This window comes from Trematomus bernacchii, unplaced genomic scaffold, assembly GCF_902827165.1.
Source record: "Trematomus bernacchii unplaced genomic scaffold, fTreBer1.1, whole genome shotgun sequence".
NCBI classification, from domain to species: domain Eukaryota; kingdom Metazoa; phylum Chordata; class Actinopteri; order Perciformes; family Nototheniidae; genus Trematomus; species Trematomus bernacchii.
In genome coordinates, this window is record NW_022987662.1 from 4,122,126 (window position 1) to 4,138,881 (window position 16,756).

At 42.0% G+C, this 16,756-nt stretch overlaps 1 protein-coding gene across 1 annotated transcript in view; it reads left to right on the forward strand.

The window, feature by feature from the left end:
* Positions 1-16,756, forward strand: part of fut8b (fucosyltransferase 8b (alpha (1,6) fucosyltransferase)) — an 89,273-nt gene that overhangs the window by 62,570 nt on the left and 9,947 nt on the right. Inside the window, exons 5-7 of the mRNA XM_034135592.1 lie at positions 2,433-2,547; positions 8,659-8,896; positions 15,441-15,687. Coding sequence (XP_033991483.1) covers positions 2,433-2,547; positions 8,659-8,896; positions 15,441-15,687 — 600 coding nt within the window. The remainder of the gene's footprint in view (positions 1-2,432; positions 2,548-8,658; positions 8,897-15,440; positions 15,688-16,756) is intronic.

The window sequence follows — 16,756 nt, forward strand, 5'->3', positions numbered from 1 at the left end:
AAAGTTGAACATTGTTCAACTTTGGATCTTGAAAATCCTGAGAATCTCCGCTCGCCTGCCCACAATGCATTTCGGCGAAAGCGAAAAAAAGTGACGTCACCCCATTCAAAGTGAATGGGCAGAAGCGTTTCAAGATTTGTTAACGCTGCCGTGGAGACGGCCCGTTACATTAAAACTAGGGCTGTCAAGTTAACGCGTTAATAACGCGTTAACGCAAAAAAAAATTAACGCCACTAATTATTTTAACGCGATTAACGCATGTGTATTTTTTGTCCTCGGCCGCCGTAGTTTCAGAGCGCATCGAGTGTAAAATACCATCTACAAGTTGATGCTGACAGCCCCGCTCCTGCCGCTCGCTTGTGGCAGACCACACTTCCACGCTCACTGGCAGGCCCGGACTGGCCATCGGGAGGACCGGGAGGGAGTGTGTATGTGTGGCGCGACTCGCGCGAGCGAGGCACACCTTACGTGTTGTTGTTAGCATCTGGTGCTAGCTAGCTGCGCTAACGGATATAAGGAGCTGTTTCAATGACATTTCGCCGACAACTGCGCCGAGCACTTGACTTTATGCAGGTAGCCAGACAGTGGGACATTGTACGAAAAGTCAGCACACTCAGCACGGATAGTACGCGCAACATGATTGCAGCGTCCAGGCAGCTCCCATTTGAGCATATATGCCTTGAGCTGCACACACACACACACACACACACACACACACACACACACACACACACACACACACACACACACACACACACACACACACACACACACACACACACACACACACACACACACACACACAGTATTATTGTATGAGAGAGGTTCCAGGTTGAATTGAGGCGAATATTTGTAATGTTCAGAGGTTGTTGTGTTTAATATTCATGAGAATATTTGTCATTGTTCAAATGATAATAAACAAACATATAAAGCATATTTGTCCACTCATATGTTGATAAGAGTATTAAAAACTTGAAAGATATCCCTCTAAGGTACATTTAGAACAGATAAAAAATGTGCGATTAATTTGCGATTAATCGCGATTAACTATGGACAATCATGCGATTAATCGCGATTAAATATTTGAATCGACTGACAGCCCTAATTAAAACAAATGTTTTCTACTGTCATGGTTATGACACATCACGTGATCAGAGCTGATAGTGTGTGCTCTCTGCTCTACACAACATATTGACACACAGACCTAATTAGTATCGTTGTTTTTTTATTGAGTCCAAACGCAGCCTTCGGAATGTGTTTGTATACATTGCTGTGTGTGTAAGCTGAAAACGTGTCGATCGATCGGTGCGGTGCGTTGAATACAAACAGTGTTGAGAAGTTTTCTCTCTGGTTTTCCTTCTAACTGCCTCATGTACGTGAACTTGTTACTGAATTCTTGCCACAAAACTTAAGTGGCTGCTATGCAAATGAAGCCCTTTACAAAGCAAGGCTGATAGAGTTATTGATGTGTTACCTAAGGACATAAGGTTGTATGTTTTTACCATCTTTGAGAACGTAAACATAGCAAATATGTTTTTACTTGGTGCAATGCAATTTTTCTGGGAAGTGTCCACATACTGTCAATGTTGAAGAGAGAAAAAATAAATGTTTATCCTGAAAATGGGCTCTTATGTTTACCTTAGAGCAGGGGTGTCAAACTCAAGGCCCGGGGGCCAAATCCGGCCCGTGACTTCATTTTATGTGGCCCACAACAGCTCTGAAAGAATATAATATGTTTATTATACGGTTACATGCCGATTTACAGAAGCACATTGCCCATAAACTACATGTCCCACAATGCATCTCAAATTTGACTTTTATCTCAGAATTTGCCTTTTTTTTTTTAAATGTCACGTTTTTTCTCCAAAATTTCACTTTTTCTTTTTGACTTTTTTTCTTCAGAATTTGGCTTTTCTTTTTAAATCATTTTGTGACATTTTCACTGAAGAGACTTGCAATTATTTGCCCTAGACTTCTGCCTTCAGACGTAGTTAATTATGAAGTTATTAACCTATCCGATAATAATCCAATGCATATAATACATTATTTTATATATATAAAATATTTATATATGTATTTTTATATAGTCTTAAAGTTACAACCGGCCCTTTGAGTGCAACCATAATGCTGATGTGATGAAATTGAGTTTGACACCCCTGCCTTAGAGTCTGTAAGGATTCTTTTCAAATGGTGTTAATTACCAACTTCTCAAAGATGCTGTTTTAATATGAAACAAAGGCTGCTGGTACTTCTCTTTGTTAGTCAGGGCAATGTTCATAGTTTTGATGAGGATTGGATTGCAGATAACACTGTCTTATTACACAATTATTACAAAAAAAAAACTCCCAATAGATGTAGCAATCAGTGTCTCCTTTCAGCTTATTATAATAAATAAATAAATAATAAGTTTTGGAATGTTTCTGTGTCTGCAGGTCCATCATGACAGACTTGTACTACCTCAGCCAGGCGGACGGAGTGGGCGAGTGGAGAGTAAAGGAGGCTAAAGACCTGTCGGATCTGGTCCAGAACAGAATCACCTACCTACAGGTATGTACCAACACACCTCTCTCTCACACACACACACACACACACACACACACACACACACACACACACACACACACACACACACACACACACACACACACACACACACACACACACACACACACACACACACACACACACACACACACACACACACGTCGACGTGCGAACATTTACGCCAATGTTTCTCTCACAGGTACAACCGTGCATATTCATTTCAACTTTCACACTCCCTAGTCTCATTTGCACCATCCATAACTGTCAGCCTGGGTTTCTAGCGGAGCAGGTGAGGGGTGTGATAGCCGACTGTCTGTCTCAGCAGTCGGATTTGACAAGTAGGATTCTTGTTTGCCTGTCAGCGGTTTAGTGACACACACACACACGCGCGCGCGCGCAGACTCGTTTAATGACAGATTGGCAGACGTGCATATGCAGAAACGCAAAAAAAACGTCTACGCTGCACAAAGACTTTATTTACTCTGATGGCACATATGCTTAAAGCTCCACACACACCCAGAGAGAGATGACACCCCGCTCCGGTGCGGCCGGGGTCTCGGGTGGGTCCCCGCAGCATTAATGAGCCGGTATGTTTGATGAAGAGGACCCAGTCAGTCTGGCTGGGCGGAGACAGCACCACTAACAGCTGCTGTCACCACCGCTGAGGGATCACACCGCTCCACCAGCTGCCGCCACTAATTCATCACACACACACACCGAGTCGCGCGCAGATGGATTCACACACACCTACGCAAGCAATCAGCACACACACATGCGCGCAGCCACAAGATTGATGCACATGCCGGTACACAACGAGATGCCCTGTGTTTGTGTGTGTCTGCTATCTCTGTCACACACACTCACACATCTATATGTACACACACTGACAGACTCCACCCTCCTCCCCTGCTGTTTCTCTCTCTCTCTCTCTCTCTCTCTGCCTTACGCACCAGCCTCTCCCTTCATTCCTGGTTTACCCAACTCCATCTCTGCATATTCTCCATCTGCCTCTCACAACATTCACCGAACGTAGCATGCTTCCTCGGATTTCTCGTTTCTGCACAGTGAGCCTTTACAGTACTTTGTGGAATTAATTGGTAGTGAGAAAGATCATCTCTTTGATCCTTGGCATTTTGTCACCGCATATCCCAAAGATCACTTGTCACTCAACAAACATGCCCAGTTATAATCCTTGAAGCAGCAGGTGAATTGGGTCAGGAAACCAAAGAGAATTAACACCTGACTCTGCAGTTCCTCTCAGCTCTACAGAGCGTCTTCCAGATCATTGTTGAGGTTTTCTGGCCTAAACTTTACGGGTGTTCGGGTTGCAGCAAGCAGCTCTCATAAATAATATGGTTAAAACCCAGCTGTTAAAGGTGGGGTAGGTAAGTTTGAGAAACCGGCTCGAGATACACTTTTTGTTATATTCCATGGAATGCTCTTAACATCCCGATAGCAATGAATATCTTAAGTGCTTTGACAAAAAATCCATAAAAAAATGTCATCTGTGGAAGCCGTAGTACTGTAAAAAGCACGACCAATCATTTTAGCCGGCCCGGCTAAAATAACTGGATGGCCTACCTGCCTGTCAGCCTTCCATCGGGGCACAAACTTATCTTGTGCCCTCATTGGTCATGTGCGCGTTCGTGTGTGTTGGAGGAGGGGCTCTATAAGGAAGTGGCAGATTTTCTCCGGTTGTGTATTTTCTAGGGCTGTCAGTCGATTAAAATATTTAATCGCGATTAATCGCATGATTGTCCATAGTTAATCGCGATTAATCGCAAATTAATCGCACATTTTTTATCTGTTCTAAATGTACCTTAGAGGGATATCTTTCAAGTTTTTAATACTCTTATCAACATATGAGTGGACAAATATGCTTTATATGTTTGTTTATTATCATTTGAACAATGACAAATATTCTCATGAATATTAAACACAACAACCTCTGAACATTACAAATATTCGCCTCAATTCAACCTGGAAACTCTATCATACAATAATTGTGTGTGTGTGTGTGTGTGTGTGTGTGGTGTGTGTGTGTGTGTGTGTGTGTGTGTGTGTGTGTGTGTGTGTGGTGTGTGTGTGTGTGTGTGTGTGTGTGTGTGTGGTGTGTGTGTGTGTGTGTGTGTGTGTGTGTGTGTGTGTGTGTGTGTGTGTGTGTGTGTGTGTGTGTGGTGTGTGTGTGTGTGTGTGTGTGTGTGTGTGTGTGTGTTGTGTGTGTGTGTGTGTGTGTGTGTGTGTGTGATTTTGACTTTTCGTTACAATGTCCCATCTGTCTGGCTACCTGCATAAAGTCAAGTGCTCGGCGCAGTTGTCGAGCGAAATGTCATTGAAACAGCTCCTTAAATCCGTTAGCGCAGCTAGGCTAGCACCAGATGCTAAACAACAACAACACGTAAGGTGTGCCTCGCTCGCTGCGAGTCGCGCCACACATACACACTCCCTCCCGGTCCTCCCGATGGCCAGTCCGGGCCCTGCCACTGGAGGTGGAAGTGTGGTCTGCCACAATGCGGGCTGGCAGGAGTAGGGCTGTCAGCATCAGCTTGTCGATGGTATTTACACTCGATGCGCTCTGAAACTACGGCGGCCTGAGGACAAAAACATACACATGCGTTAATCGCGTTAAAATAATTAGTGGCGTTAATTTTTTTTTGCGTTAACGCGTTATTAACGCGTTAACTTGACAGCCCTAGTATTTTCAAATTCTAGCGATCTCGAGCCGGTTTCTCAAACTTACCTACCCCACCTTTAACTAGCTGCAAGGATCCAAAAAGTAACAGACAATGTTCGCAGCTTAAGGAGAGCATTTAACTGATATTTCCCTGGCAGACACCAAAAAAGAGGGTGCAGATGGATGGACACAAACACAACTTGAATTTTCTAGCAATGTTCCTTCACTTTTTAAGTTGATGTGTCAGTGTTGACTCTAAAGTAAAAAAAAAATGCATGTATTGCAGCTTTACCACTGAGGTATTCTGTGTGCAAACGCATCCTTGTCTTTAAATCCCCTGTGTGCAGATTAACGATTTGTTTCCAGTAACGGGAAAGGAAAACTCAGCAAGCATTATTAACAGGAAATCTGTTATACAAAGAGACCTTACAGAATAATGTGTTATGGCTATTGCTGAGAATCATTGCTGGTACTAAAAAATACAAAAACTGGGTTACATATGTTGACGAAATAATGACGTGTTTTTCATTCTGATAAAATATGTGTCTTTTCTCTTGCTGGAGCTCTTTCACAGTCCAGCTATTGTGCATGATAATGCTCACACTAACCACTCAGCCCCCCTTGATAACACCTTGTTGCTTTTCAGTGCAACAAATGTGTCACAAATTGTACTCTACAGGTGTCTTTCCTCTCAAGGGGTCCAAGATTTTAATGAGCTCGATAGTGCTGGAAACAGAGAGCAGCCAAACAGACATTCTCTCTACAAAATGTAATGTAGTTTTCATCAGACATCTTCAAGTGTGCGCCGCGTCATTTCATCTTCCACTCTGTTTTTGAATGTGGGCATCACAGTAGATAATTGCCTGAGCTTGACTCTCTATTCCTCTTATCTATTCCTATTCTTCTTTGCCATATTTCCTACATAAACAATATCACTGTGGTCTCTCTGAACGGAATCACTCCGCCACTGCCTATAGGTTTCACACTCAAAAAGCACAGCATTTAAACAGGCACTTAACCTACAGCACATAGTACTCAGAGGCTGCCTTTGAGCATGCATCGCTGTCATTATCCTTGAACCGAGTCTCTCAGAGCGCGTCAGAGTCATTCCAGCCTCATCAGTACCAGCCAGGGATCCTATGATGGCCTCTACGCCACAAGGCTCATACCCAGAGATGGCAAAAGTGCACACATCCTTTACTCAAGTAGAAGTACAGATACTCTTGTTTAAAAATACTCTGGTAAAAGTAGAAGTACTGACTAAATTTCTTTACTCAAGTAAAAGTAAAGAGGGCTTCGAAATGTACTTAAATAAAAAGTACCCATAACTAGCAGCTGTTTTAAAGAGTACCTGACCTCCCTTTATATTAATAGAACAATAATGTCATTGTTGGCTAATGAATGTTTCCATGCTGAACAACGGCAACATGACAACGTTTCCATTGGTCCCTCTTCTTTAGAGAAGACCAGGAAATTATGGATACACGGATCGTGTTCAAATCAATAGGCACGCAATGACTCTAAATAATAATGATCACGCCACCAAACACACATTCAAACTAAAGGAACAAACCTGTTTTGAAAATGTAAGAAGTAGAAAGTACAGGTATTTGTGTTAAAAATGTAAGAAGTAAAAAGTCGTCAGAAAAATAAGTAAAGTATACCACAAAAATGTACTTAAGAACAGTAACAAAGTATTTGTACTCCACTACTTCCCACCTCTGCTCACACCACACATTGATATAATGCAAACATTGCAGCTCAGATGCCGAGTTCTGTCAAAAGAAAAGCTGAACACGAGTTCTCCTGTCGGGACGCCGCTGTAGATTATTAGGGCAGTGAGTTAGCTTCCACCTTTGGGGCTAGTCGTGAACCGGCAGCCTGTAACTCGGGGGAAATACCTGTGTGGCTTGTTCTGTCAGCTCCATGGCTGCTGTACTCCGCTCAGGATATTGAACAGCAGTTGAGGTAATCAGTTTTCAGCTCTCAGGTTTGTTTTCTTCTCAGTGCCCCTCTTTTCCTTTATTCTGTTTCTCATTTCATATCCAGTTTTTTTTCTATCCTCTCATCTCTTTCCCTCTTCCCTGTCCTCCTCCTCCTCCCTCTCTTCCTCTCCCTCAGTTCCTCTCCCTCTCTTCCTCTCCCTCTCCTCCTCTCCCTCTCCTGCGACTGTGTGATAGGCAGCGTTAGCCGGTGGGTGCTGCGCAGCCTGATTACTGTGAACCATCCACAGCTGCAGCCGCCTAATGAGGAAAACACTCCCATCAGCCCGTAATTGCTGTTTAGGAAGCTGGGTGGCACGAGCGTTGCAGAGTCGCTCAGACCGGCTGCAGAGCGAATCACAAACCGCCCGGCAACCCATTGACAACACAGCATGTGTCACTCTGTGGGCTCCCATTTTTTTTATTTATAAGAAATCCTTGTTTTTTTTCCCTCCAGTGCCTCTCATTTGGTATTCTTCCCGTCAAGACTTTGTATGATATCGAAGCTAATTTACGAGATGAGGAATGAGAGTGGGATGGGGATTTGGAGCCGGAACAAAAAGGGGAAGCAGGGAGAATATGAGAGAGAAAAGATCGGAGAACATTGAAGGGGAGAAAGAAAACAATTAAATAATAAGAGTAATGAAAAGACAGAGACAGGAGAAGGCAGAGGAAGAAAAGGGACTCAAATGAGATTAAGAAGGAAGACATATTAAAGGGTAAGGCTGGGGATTTCTTTAGTCTTCTAATTGTCAACAAATCCCAGGAAAATACTTAACCCAATAAGTTGTCCATCCATCAATAATCTTTAACTTCCCCCAGCAATGGCACTCAAGCCGATTAGTTTCCACTGACAACTGATAACATCCTAAAAAAGGTTGTCTTACAGTAAATACATATTTATATATATTTTATTATGTTGCTGTGTCTCAGTTTTGCAAAACAGCAGTAAATATTGCATTTTCCGTCGCCACCTATTTACATGCGCTTGTGAATATTTACAGCACCAGCACAATGAAATAAACCACGGTGCCCATATTCATCGCATTGAAGATGAATGCAATGGTGTGGCTCAATAATGTGTTTTTAATAGTGGACATAAACATCTATATCAGACTTTGACTACATAAACAGTGCTTTCTACCATGATAAATAGAAAATCACCTGCTTTTAACTTTACAATATGACAAATAACAAGCAGAAAGAAGAGAGAAGTTTCAATACCGACAGACTGAGAGAGAAGCAAAATGAAAAATTGGCAGGTAAAGAGACAAACTGAAAAAGATTGAACTGGTATGAAATTAGAGGCAAGTGGAGACAGACAGGCAAAGGGAACAAAGAAAACAATATCAGCCATGTGTTATTACAAGTCAGAGAGCAGGGCTTTGAGAGATACAAGAAGAAGGTCAAGCAATAAAAAAAAAAATGTTGAAACATTCCTCCCTCTTTTCCTCCCAGAACCCTCCAGACTGCAGTAAGGCGAGAAAGCTGGTGTGTAACATCAATAAGGGCTGTGGTTATGGCTGCCAGCTGCACCACGTGGTGTACTGCTTCATGATCGCGTACGGCACGCAGCGCACGCTCATCCTGGAGTCCCACAACTGGCGCTACGCCCCCGGGGGCTGGGAGACCGTGTTCCTGCCCGTCAGCAACACCTGCACCGACCGCGCCGGGGCCTCCACCGGACACTGGTCAGGTACGTACACACACGCACACACACACGCACACACACACACACACACACAACCAGCCATAGCTATGGATCTAATTTCCTGCCATAACTCCACAAACAAACTAAACGTGTTTTACAAATGCCTTATAATTCACTAACAAACACAGTGTGGTTTGCAAATACAGAACGTTTTGTCACCTGATTTTTATTTTTGTACTCTTAGAAAAAAACGTTTTGTACTTGTCAAACATATGCTGTATTTGTTTAAGTGTTTGTACTCGTAGAAAATATCTTTGTGTACTTGTGAAACCTAAGCTGAATTTGTCTCTGAAACATGATTTATTAGAAAAATGTAATGTGTTTGTTTGATAGATACGTTTTATATTTGCAAAAACTAAACGCATTCGTTTGTAGATGGTGTTTTGTATTTGCAAACCACACTGTGTTTATTAGTGAAATTTGTGGAGTTATGGCAGGAAATGAGCTCCATACATAGCCTCAGTGCTGCCTCAAACACCCTCATTGGTTGCGTATCAATCAAATGACCCTTGTGTGTCTCGGTCCATCTCGGCTGAAAGACAGGGTCTGCCAGGCCCCTCTTTTGTGCAGCTATAGCGGAAAAACAAAGTGTGAATTCCCTGGCTAAGCACGACTGAGCAATTTCTGTTAAAGCACTTTGGCAGCCAATGTAGCAGCAGCCGGTTACTGTATAAAGGTTTCATTGCCAAGAAACCCTGTGACTTGAGTTCAGTGAACAACCTGCTTCTCTGACCTGCCGTAGAAACAAAGAATGGATTAACCAACTCTTGCAGAAATGTTGTTTATTTGTTAGAACGGAAGATCCTAGCAATGTTTTAATTTCTATCTGTATTCTGAGTATCTATCATCATGGCGTATCTATAATTAATCACAGTGATTATGGCAAATGTAAAAAGGTTTATCTGTTGGTTTCTTCATAAACTTACTTAGGGGTCTTATGTTATCACATTCAAACTTGCCGAGTGCAATGTAAACATTAGCATACCAACGATTCACTTGGACATCAATATTTAATCTAGTGTTGAGTGGGAAAATTGTGTTTGCTCTAACACATGAAAGTAAAAAAGTACGTGAACCCCCTGAGCATAGGTCCACTGCTCTGCTCTTTAAGCAAAGCGTATGCGTATGAATCGATAAAAAACATCTCGTATTCAGCCATAAATATCGTACATTTATTTTAATTTGTTTCAGAAGAAAGTAAACATTTCTGCCAGTGAAAGGCATATAGGATCATAGACATATATTCAAGGTCTTGGCATTCAATTTGCCTCTAAACTGGACTAGCTTGAGAGCTATTTTTGGTCTAAACGTCCCTTTTTAATGATTTTTTAAGGTGAGCCCTGAGATGGGACCTGAAGTTGAGCGAGGCTACAAAGGGGATTTTGAATTTTGTCTGGTTTCAGTGACTCCCTAACACCAGCAGGTCAATGTTTTCAGCAATACTATGAAATATCTCAACATGTACTGAATTGATTGGTACAGACATTCATCGTTCCCGGACAATGTGTCCATTTAAAGGGGACCTATCATGCAAAATGCACTTTTGTACGTCTTTTATACATGCATATGTGTCCCCGGTGTTCCAGGGAACTCACCAAGTGTCAGAAAACACAACCCTCTCTATTTTCCTCCATACCCAAATCTCTAAAAAAAAAAGGGGCTGCAACGGATCTGATAAAAACTGATCCAGATTTGAACACTGTCCTGACGTCAGGAAAGTGGCGCTACGGCTATTGGGCCAACTCCACCAATCAGGAGGAGACAGCCACGGCCATTGCCGTTCGAAAGCGCTGGAGACGCTGTAGTACATATGCCAGGCCTGTAGGTGGTGCCGTTCTCACTGAATCTGCCCTTGCAAAAACAAATTGAGCGAAATGAGGCATGGCTAAAATGCATGATCTGTTTGGTATTTTGAAAACAGAAATGTATAAATATACCTTATATAGGTATGGCCCTTCAATATATCATTTAAATATAGCATGATAGGTCCACTTTAACTTTGATCGCAATGGTGGTTACACATTTACCACCACGAGGTTCAAATGTGTGCTTTTGGGTGACTTGTCTCAACAGCTATTAGGGGGATTGACTTTAAATGTGGTAAATCCCCCTCAGGATGAATTGTTTCATATGGGTGATCCCTTAAAATCTTAAGATGGTGAACATGGTAGACTTTTCATAATGATAGCATTTAGCTCGTAGCACCGCTGTTCCCATGTGTAGCCAAACAGAGCTGCTAGCCTCGCTGTAATCTTTTTTGATCTTGTTATTAAGATGAGTATTAGAATTGATCCACCACATATTGACTGTCCATAATAAACACCATGTTCAGCTTAATGTACTTTATATGTATAGTAGCTTACACCTTGGATCGATGTGCTTGTTTGGGGGGAAAGCACCTCCTTTCCAACGCTCTGGTTGCAGAATATTTTACGAAAGAGATTACATACAGGTGTGTTTGCCTCTGTTAAGCTGACAAAACCAAAAAATGATGATGATTTGGAGGTTTTAATATAATACTATGCCTGCGTCCTTCTCTCCCTTTCTATCACTTTTTTCTCATTGCTTTCTTGTTCTCATCACCGCATCCTTTCAGCTGTATATTTCTCTCCTATCGCTTCATTTGACTTGAGCTCTCCTGGGTTCTCCCTTGTTATCTCCTGCTCTCATAGCGTCTTCCCTTTTCTTATTCTCCTGCCTTTCATGTGTCCTTTGCTGCTATCTAATGTCTTTCTCTAGTGCCTGTCTTACAAACAGCCTCCTATAGATCCATATATGCCATCTGGCTTCTCACAGCCAACAGCCAACTCACTTCAAACGCCACTCCCCAGGCCATTCAGCATTCTGAATTCATGTCATTATTAAGTCATGTAATTGGCAGAGGCAGTATTTTTCTGTTGACCAGGCCAGGTATAGCTAGCTAGGCATAGCTAATGTAAACCTTTTGCATACTTCGCTACACATGTGCTCATTTTTTATTTAGCCAACAAGGCCCCATTGAGATACAATATCTCTTCTGTTTTGTTAACAGTGCAGGCAAGAACATTCCTCGGAGCAATGGACCACACGGGGATAGTAAAACCTTGGATTAATACATAGATATGCGTTGAATATCTCACTAATTTAGCAGAGTGTTTGTCCATGCCAGTGCTATTACAGCGTTTGAATGTCATGAATACTGATCTCTTTAAAGAAAATAAATAAAAGGGAAATAGCCACATGCATTTGCAAGTGTGGTTCTACAGTACACTGGCCTTTTATTCTAAGGTTAACCAATGTGTGTGTTAGCTACCATGCAAATGACTCGATGATAAAAGGCTTTACGCAGTGCCTGGATTGCAGGGACCTTTGCACCTTGAGGACCGCATCATTTTCTCATTTTGCTTCTCATTAATCCTAATCATCTGTCGTATTATTTCGCGGTGTAAATGCCACCACTCCTTTGTAGTCACCTTCTATTAAAAATGTAATGAGCATACTGCTTTGGGTGTTCTATACTTAGCCAGTCTTTCTGTTCTTTGCCTTGTGTTTTTGTGGGAAATTGACATTGTTGGTATTTTATGTAGCAGCCCTATTTAATTCCTTCCCATCTCATTTATCTTTACATGGTTTACCCACTTTCTTTTTTAAGTGTTTCCCCTAGGATGAGAGTCATTTATAGACAGAGAGTGGATGTGCAGTATATTCATGTGTGACACAAATCAAAGGTAATGATAGCGTCATTAGGGGACCTGCTGGTTTTGTTCCCTCAGATGGAACAAATAAAAACAAAAATAAATCATCATAACATGCAGTGAACCCCTGTTTGAGCTGCTTGTTGAAAATAGAACAATTGTCAGGGGCTTCATATTGATGCTACATTATGTCCAACAGGCTAATGGCTGGTTAATGTGTTGTTTTACCCAAATTAAATGTTTCCTTTGACTCGCGACTTCATCAAAATGTACTAACCACTTGCATAGTTTACCAGCTAATAGATGGTGGTGGTTTGTATAACCATGATTATTGAATGGGAATATTAATACAAGTTGATCCACCTTGTTTATCTTTTGTGGCTACTTCAAACTAAAAGCACATTTTTGCCAATTTTCTGTCATTTTTGTTGGATCAAATTCCAGTTTTTAGTACTTGACAACTTTAGTTTCTCATTGTTACATATCATGGATATTTCTGTCAGAACTAAAAGAAAGGAATTTAGTTTGAATCCCAGCCCTCCGATCTATTAATCCACTGGTGCGTGTGGCTGTTTGACTTCAACTTTTTAAATTCAGTGGACAGCATGAGCGGTCTTAGCACTATTTTACAGACCTGGTATAACAAACTAAATTCTGAGCACACAAAGGGGAAACCAGGCTTCTTGTGGAACAATGGTTCCGTTGATCAAAGAGCTAATTTGCCAAAGAGAGTGTATTCCTTTGAGGTTCTCTGTAGAGATATTACTGCCTTATGAGCGAGTCAGCGAGCGGCAGCAGAAACATAATGTTCCCTGCCATGTTAGGACTGGAACAAGAGTTCTCCAAGTTCATAAACTTCATCTTAAATGTATTATGAATGGAGATATATTGTGTCTGGATGACTGGCTCTCCAGTTTCATCGCTGTGTTAATCTCATGCAATATTTATTTATTAGGCTTAGTATACACCATAGGCTTAAAATACAGTGTGGTGATTCTGTTTCAGTTCTGACTTTCATGCTTTAAGTCATGACGCATACAGGAAATGTATGCAGATGCTCTGGAGTTGAGATGAAATGTAAAAAGCGCCATGTGATCTAATTAAGTATCTGTGGGAGGCAGACATACTGCATCTCTGTACATTTGTGCCAAGAAGTGCAGGCCTCAAAATATGCCCATTCCCCTGTATGTGGATCATGCCAATGCTGTTATATAAGCAAAGACAGGCCTGCGAATATTTTTTCTGTTCAATATTTAATGCTTCCACCAATTTATATTCAGTTCATGCTCAGACATACACACACATAAATCGAAGGCTCTGTTTCTGTCCTTGTTTTTCCTGTGTTTCTTATGTCTGTGAAAGGCCATTTTTAATGACTCATAATGCCGTTTACTTGGAAGTGTGTTGTGGCTGTGTTTGCATCCGTCTTAGGTTCTGTCAGTGGCAGTTAGAGAAGACACTCTAGCCTGACAGAACACAGGCCTCAAACTTGTTTTTGTTTAAAACTGGGGGTTTACACAAACACATACACACACACACACACGGACAAAAAAAGCTCTCCTTGGGTTTTAAGACTGAAAGAGAGTGAAGGTTTTGTCTGCCAGGCATATCCCTTCTGGTGCGATGAGATTAGCTCGGGCTCTTTGTGTGTACGCGTGTGTTTGTGTGTGAATGCACATTTCTTTTTATTGTTGCTATTTTTTTTGGATCCGCTTTAGTTGTCTGTGTTGGATCACCTTTATTCCATCTGATCACAAAACCCCTATAAGCCTGTTCATGTGTGTGTATTATCATGTAAATGTGTGTGGGTGGGGTACATGAGCGTTTGGCATGTTTCTCCACCTTTATTCACGCATGCAGGTGTGCAGCATGCACCTGTACGAGTCTGTGTGTATGGACAGTTGGCCTGGTGCATGGAGGTCTGGGCCGTGCACGGGGGGGGGGCTTTCTTCTGCCCAGAAAGGTGACCTTCGTAATCAGCCCTGCTCAAGCCTCTTGCCCAGGGCCTCTGCCAAGCAGGACTCAGCCTGAAGGGGCCGATGCCAGACCACCAGCCCCCCCCCTAACCCCCACCATCCAGGTCCTTGCACCGGTCCCTGGCCCTACACTGCCCTGATGGAAGGGAGCTCACCTTGGGGGGGGGGGGGGGGGGGGGGAGGGGGTTGGATTGATGCTGGAAGTGGAATGAATATGATAGTGCTTAACAATAACTCTGAAATATATCACTGCGTCGCAACCCAATCATTTATTCGGACAGAAAAAAACTGTGCTATTAACTTGCTGATTTATTTGAACTTGATGAAGATGAAATGGTGCACGTTGTCTAACCTGAACAGGTACATTCATGGTGTTTTGCATCGGAAATGAAAATGATTTGAGTTTGTGGTTTTCTAAATCCTACAGACAACCTGTTACTGATACAAGGTCTGAAGCAAAGTCAGTCAAGTCAATTTTATTTTTGTTGCCAAAAATGACAAATGACTATTTTTGAGGAAGGTCACTGAATAGGTTTTAAACATGGGTAGTGCTGAAAGGTTCATCCATTCTGCAGAAAATAAATCACTAACCATTTTGATAATCCATTAATTGATTACTTTGTTTATCTACCATAAACACCAACATTTTTGCTTTGCTGTTTATTGTATCATTTGGTCTGCTAGAAAGCAACCAGCAATTTGAGGACATTACCTTGGGCTCAGCGAAACTGCACGGATGGTTTTTCTCTGTAGTTACTGATATTTGATAGGTTAAACAATTGATGAATGAACATAATCATTGGTTACAGCCCTAAACGTAAGCCCTGTTCTCATAAAGGGTGAATCAGTATTGAATATTGAGTGTGTTATACTCAACAGGAGAGGCCCACGATAAAGACGTCCAGGTGGTGGAGTTGCCCATCGTGGACAGCCTCCACCCTCGGCCCTCCTACCTTCCCCTGGCCATCCCCGAGGACCTGGCCCCGCGCCTGCACCGTCTCCACGGCGACCCCTCCGTCTGGTGGGTGTCCCAGTTCGTCAAGTACCTGGTGCGACCTCAGACGTGGCTGGAGAAGGAGATCCAGCAGACCACCGCCAAGCTGGGCTTCAAACACCCCATCATCGGGTAAGGACACTCGGTTCTCACAGCTCAGTGTGTGTGGCTCTGGTTTTCCTCTCTCTGTGGTTATAATCACTTTGGAAATAAAAGCTTTGTCGCTATAGCATACCTCTACACTTACGTTTACAAAGTGCTGCACAATCAAAGCGAACAGAAGGCATAGGAAGAAGAAAACAGAGACATGGCCGCGGGGCTGTGGTGGAACAAACACTGCTTTGGGTGAGGTTAATATGAGGTTAATGAAATAGTAACAATACAAGTAACTTAATTTGGTGTTTGTGTTTTGTCTAGTTAGTTTTACACCTCTATCTTTCCTTTACAGTCTTTTGCTTTTCATAGTTACGCGAATCAACTTGAAATGTCATCACTCTGTACTTAGTTTTTCTAATAGCGGTGTTATGATAAGTCTGATTCTGACTTGTTTCATGTATAAATGTCCTCATGAGGGTTCTTATTCCCTCGTCCAATTCAAGTCCATTTATACAGAAGACCTTCTGATCTGATATTGTTGCTAAATCAATGAAATAGCCGTAGAGTAAAAGTATCTCAGACAGAATAAAAAAATCAGTAAAACCGAACAAGAGAAGCTTGTGATGCAATTAATGGCCGCGTTTAAGATGAAAAGCCGGAAGCCTTTCTTTTATCTTCAATAGTCTTTGTTGATTAAAGCATAAGCCAGGCTATATTCTATGTTTTTATTATTGTCAACAAATCCCATAAAAAAATACCATAAACAACTCTAAATAAATCCCACAAACAATTATTATCTTTGTTGCCAATTCACTGAGTGTTATTCCTCTCTGCCATGCCATTATAGTAAAACTATTAAAAACACATGAATGAGCCTCACTGCATTAATCCTCAGCTGAAAACAGTCCCAAAGAATGCTCAATTTACTGCTGTTGTATAATTGTTCTTAAAAACTTAAAGGGGACCTATCATGCAAAATGCACTTAAAGGGGACCTATCATGCAAAATGCACTTAAAGGGGACCTATCATGCAAAATGCACTTTTGTACATCTTTTATACATGAATATGTGTCCCCGGTGTTCCAGGGAACTCACCAAGTGTCAG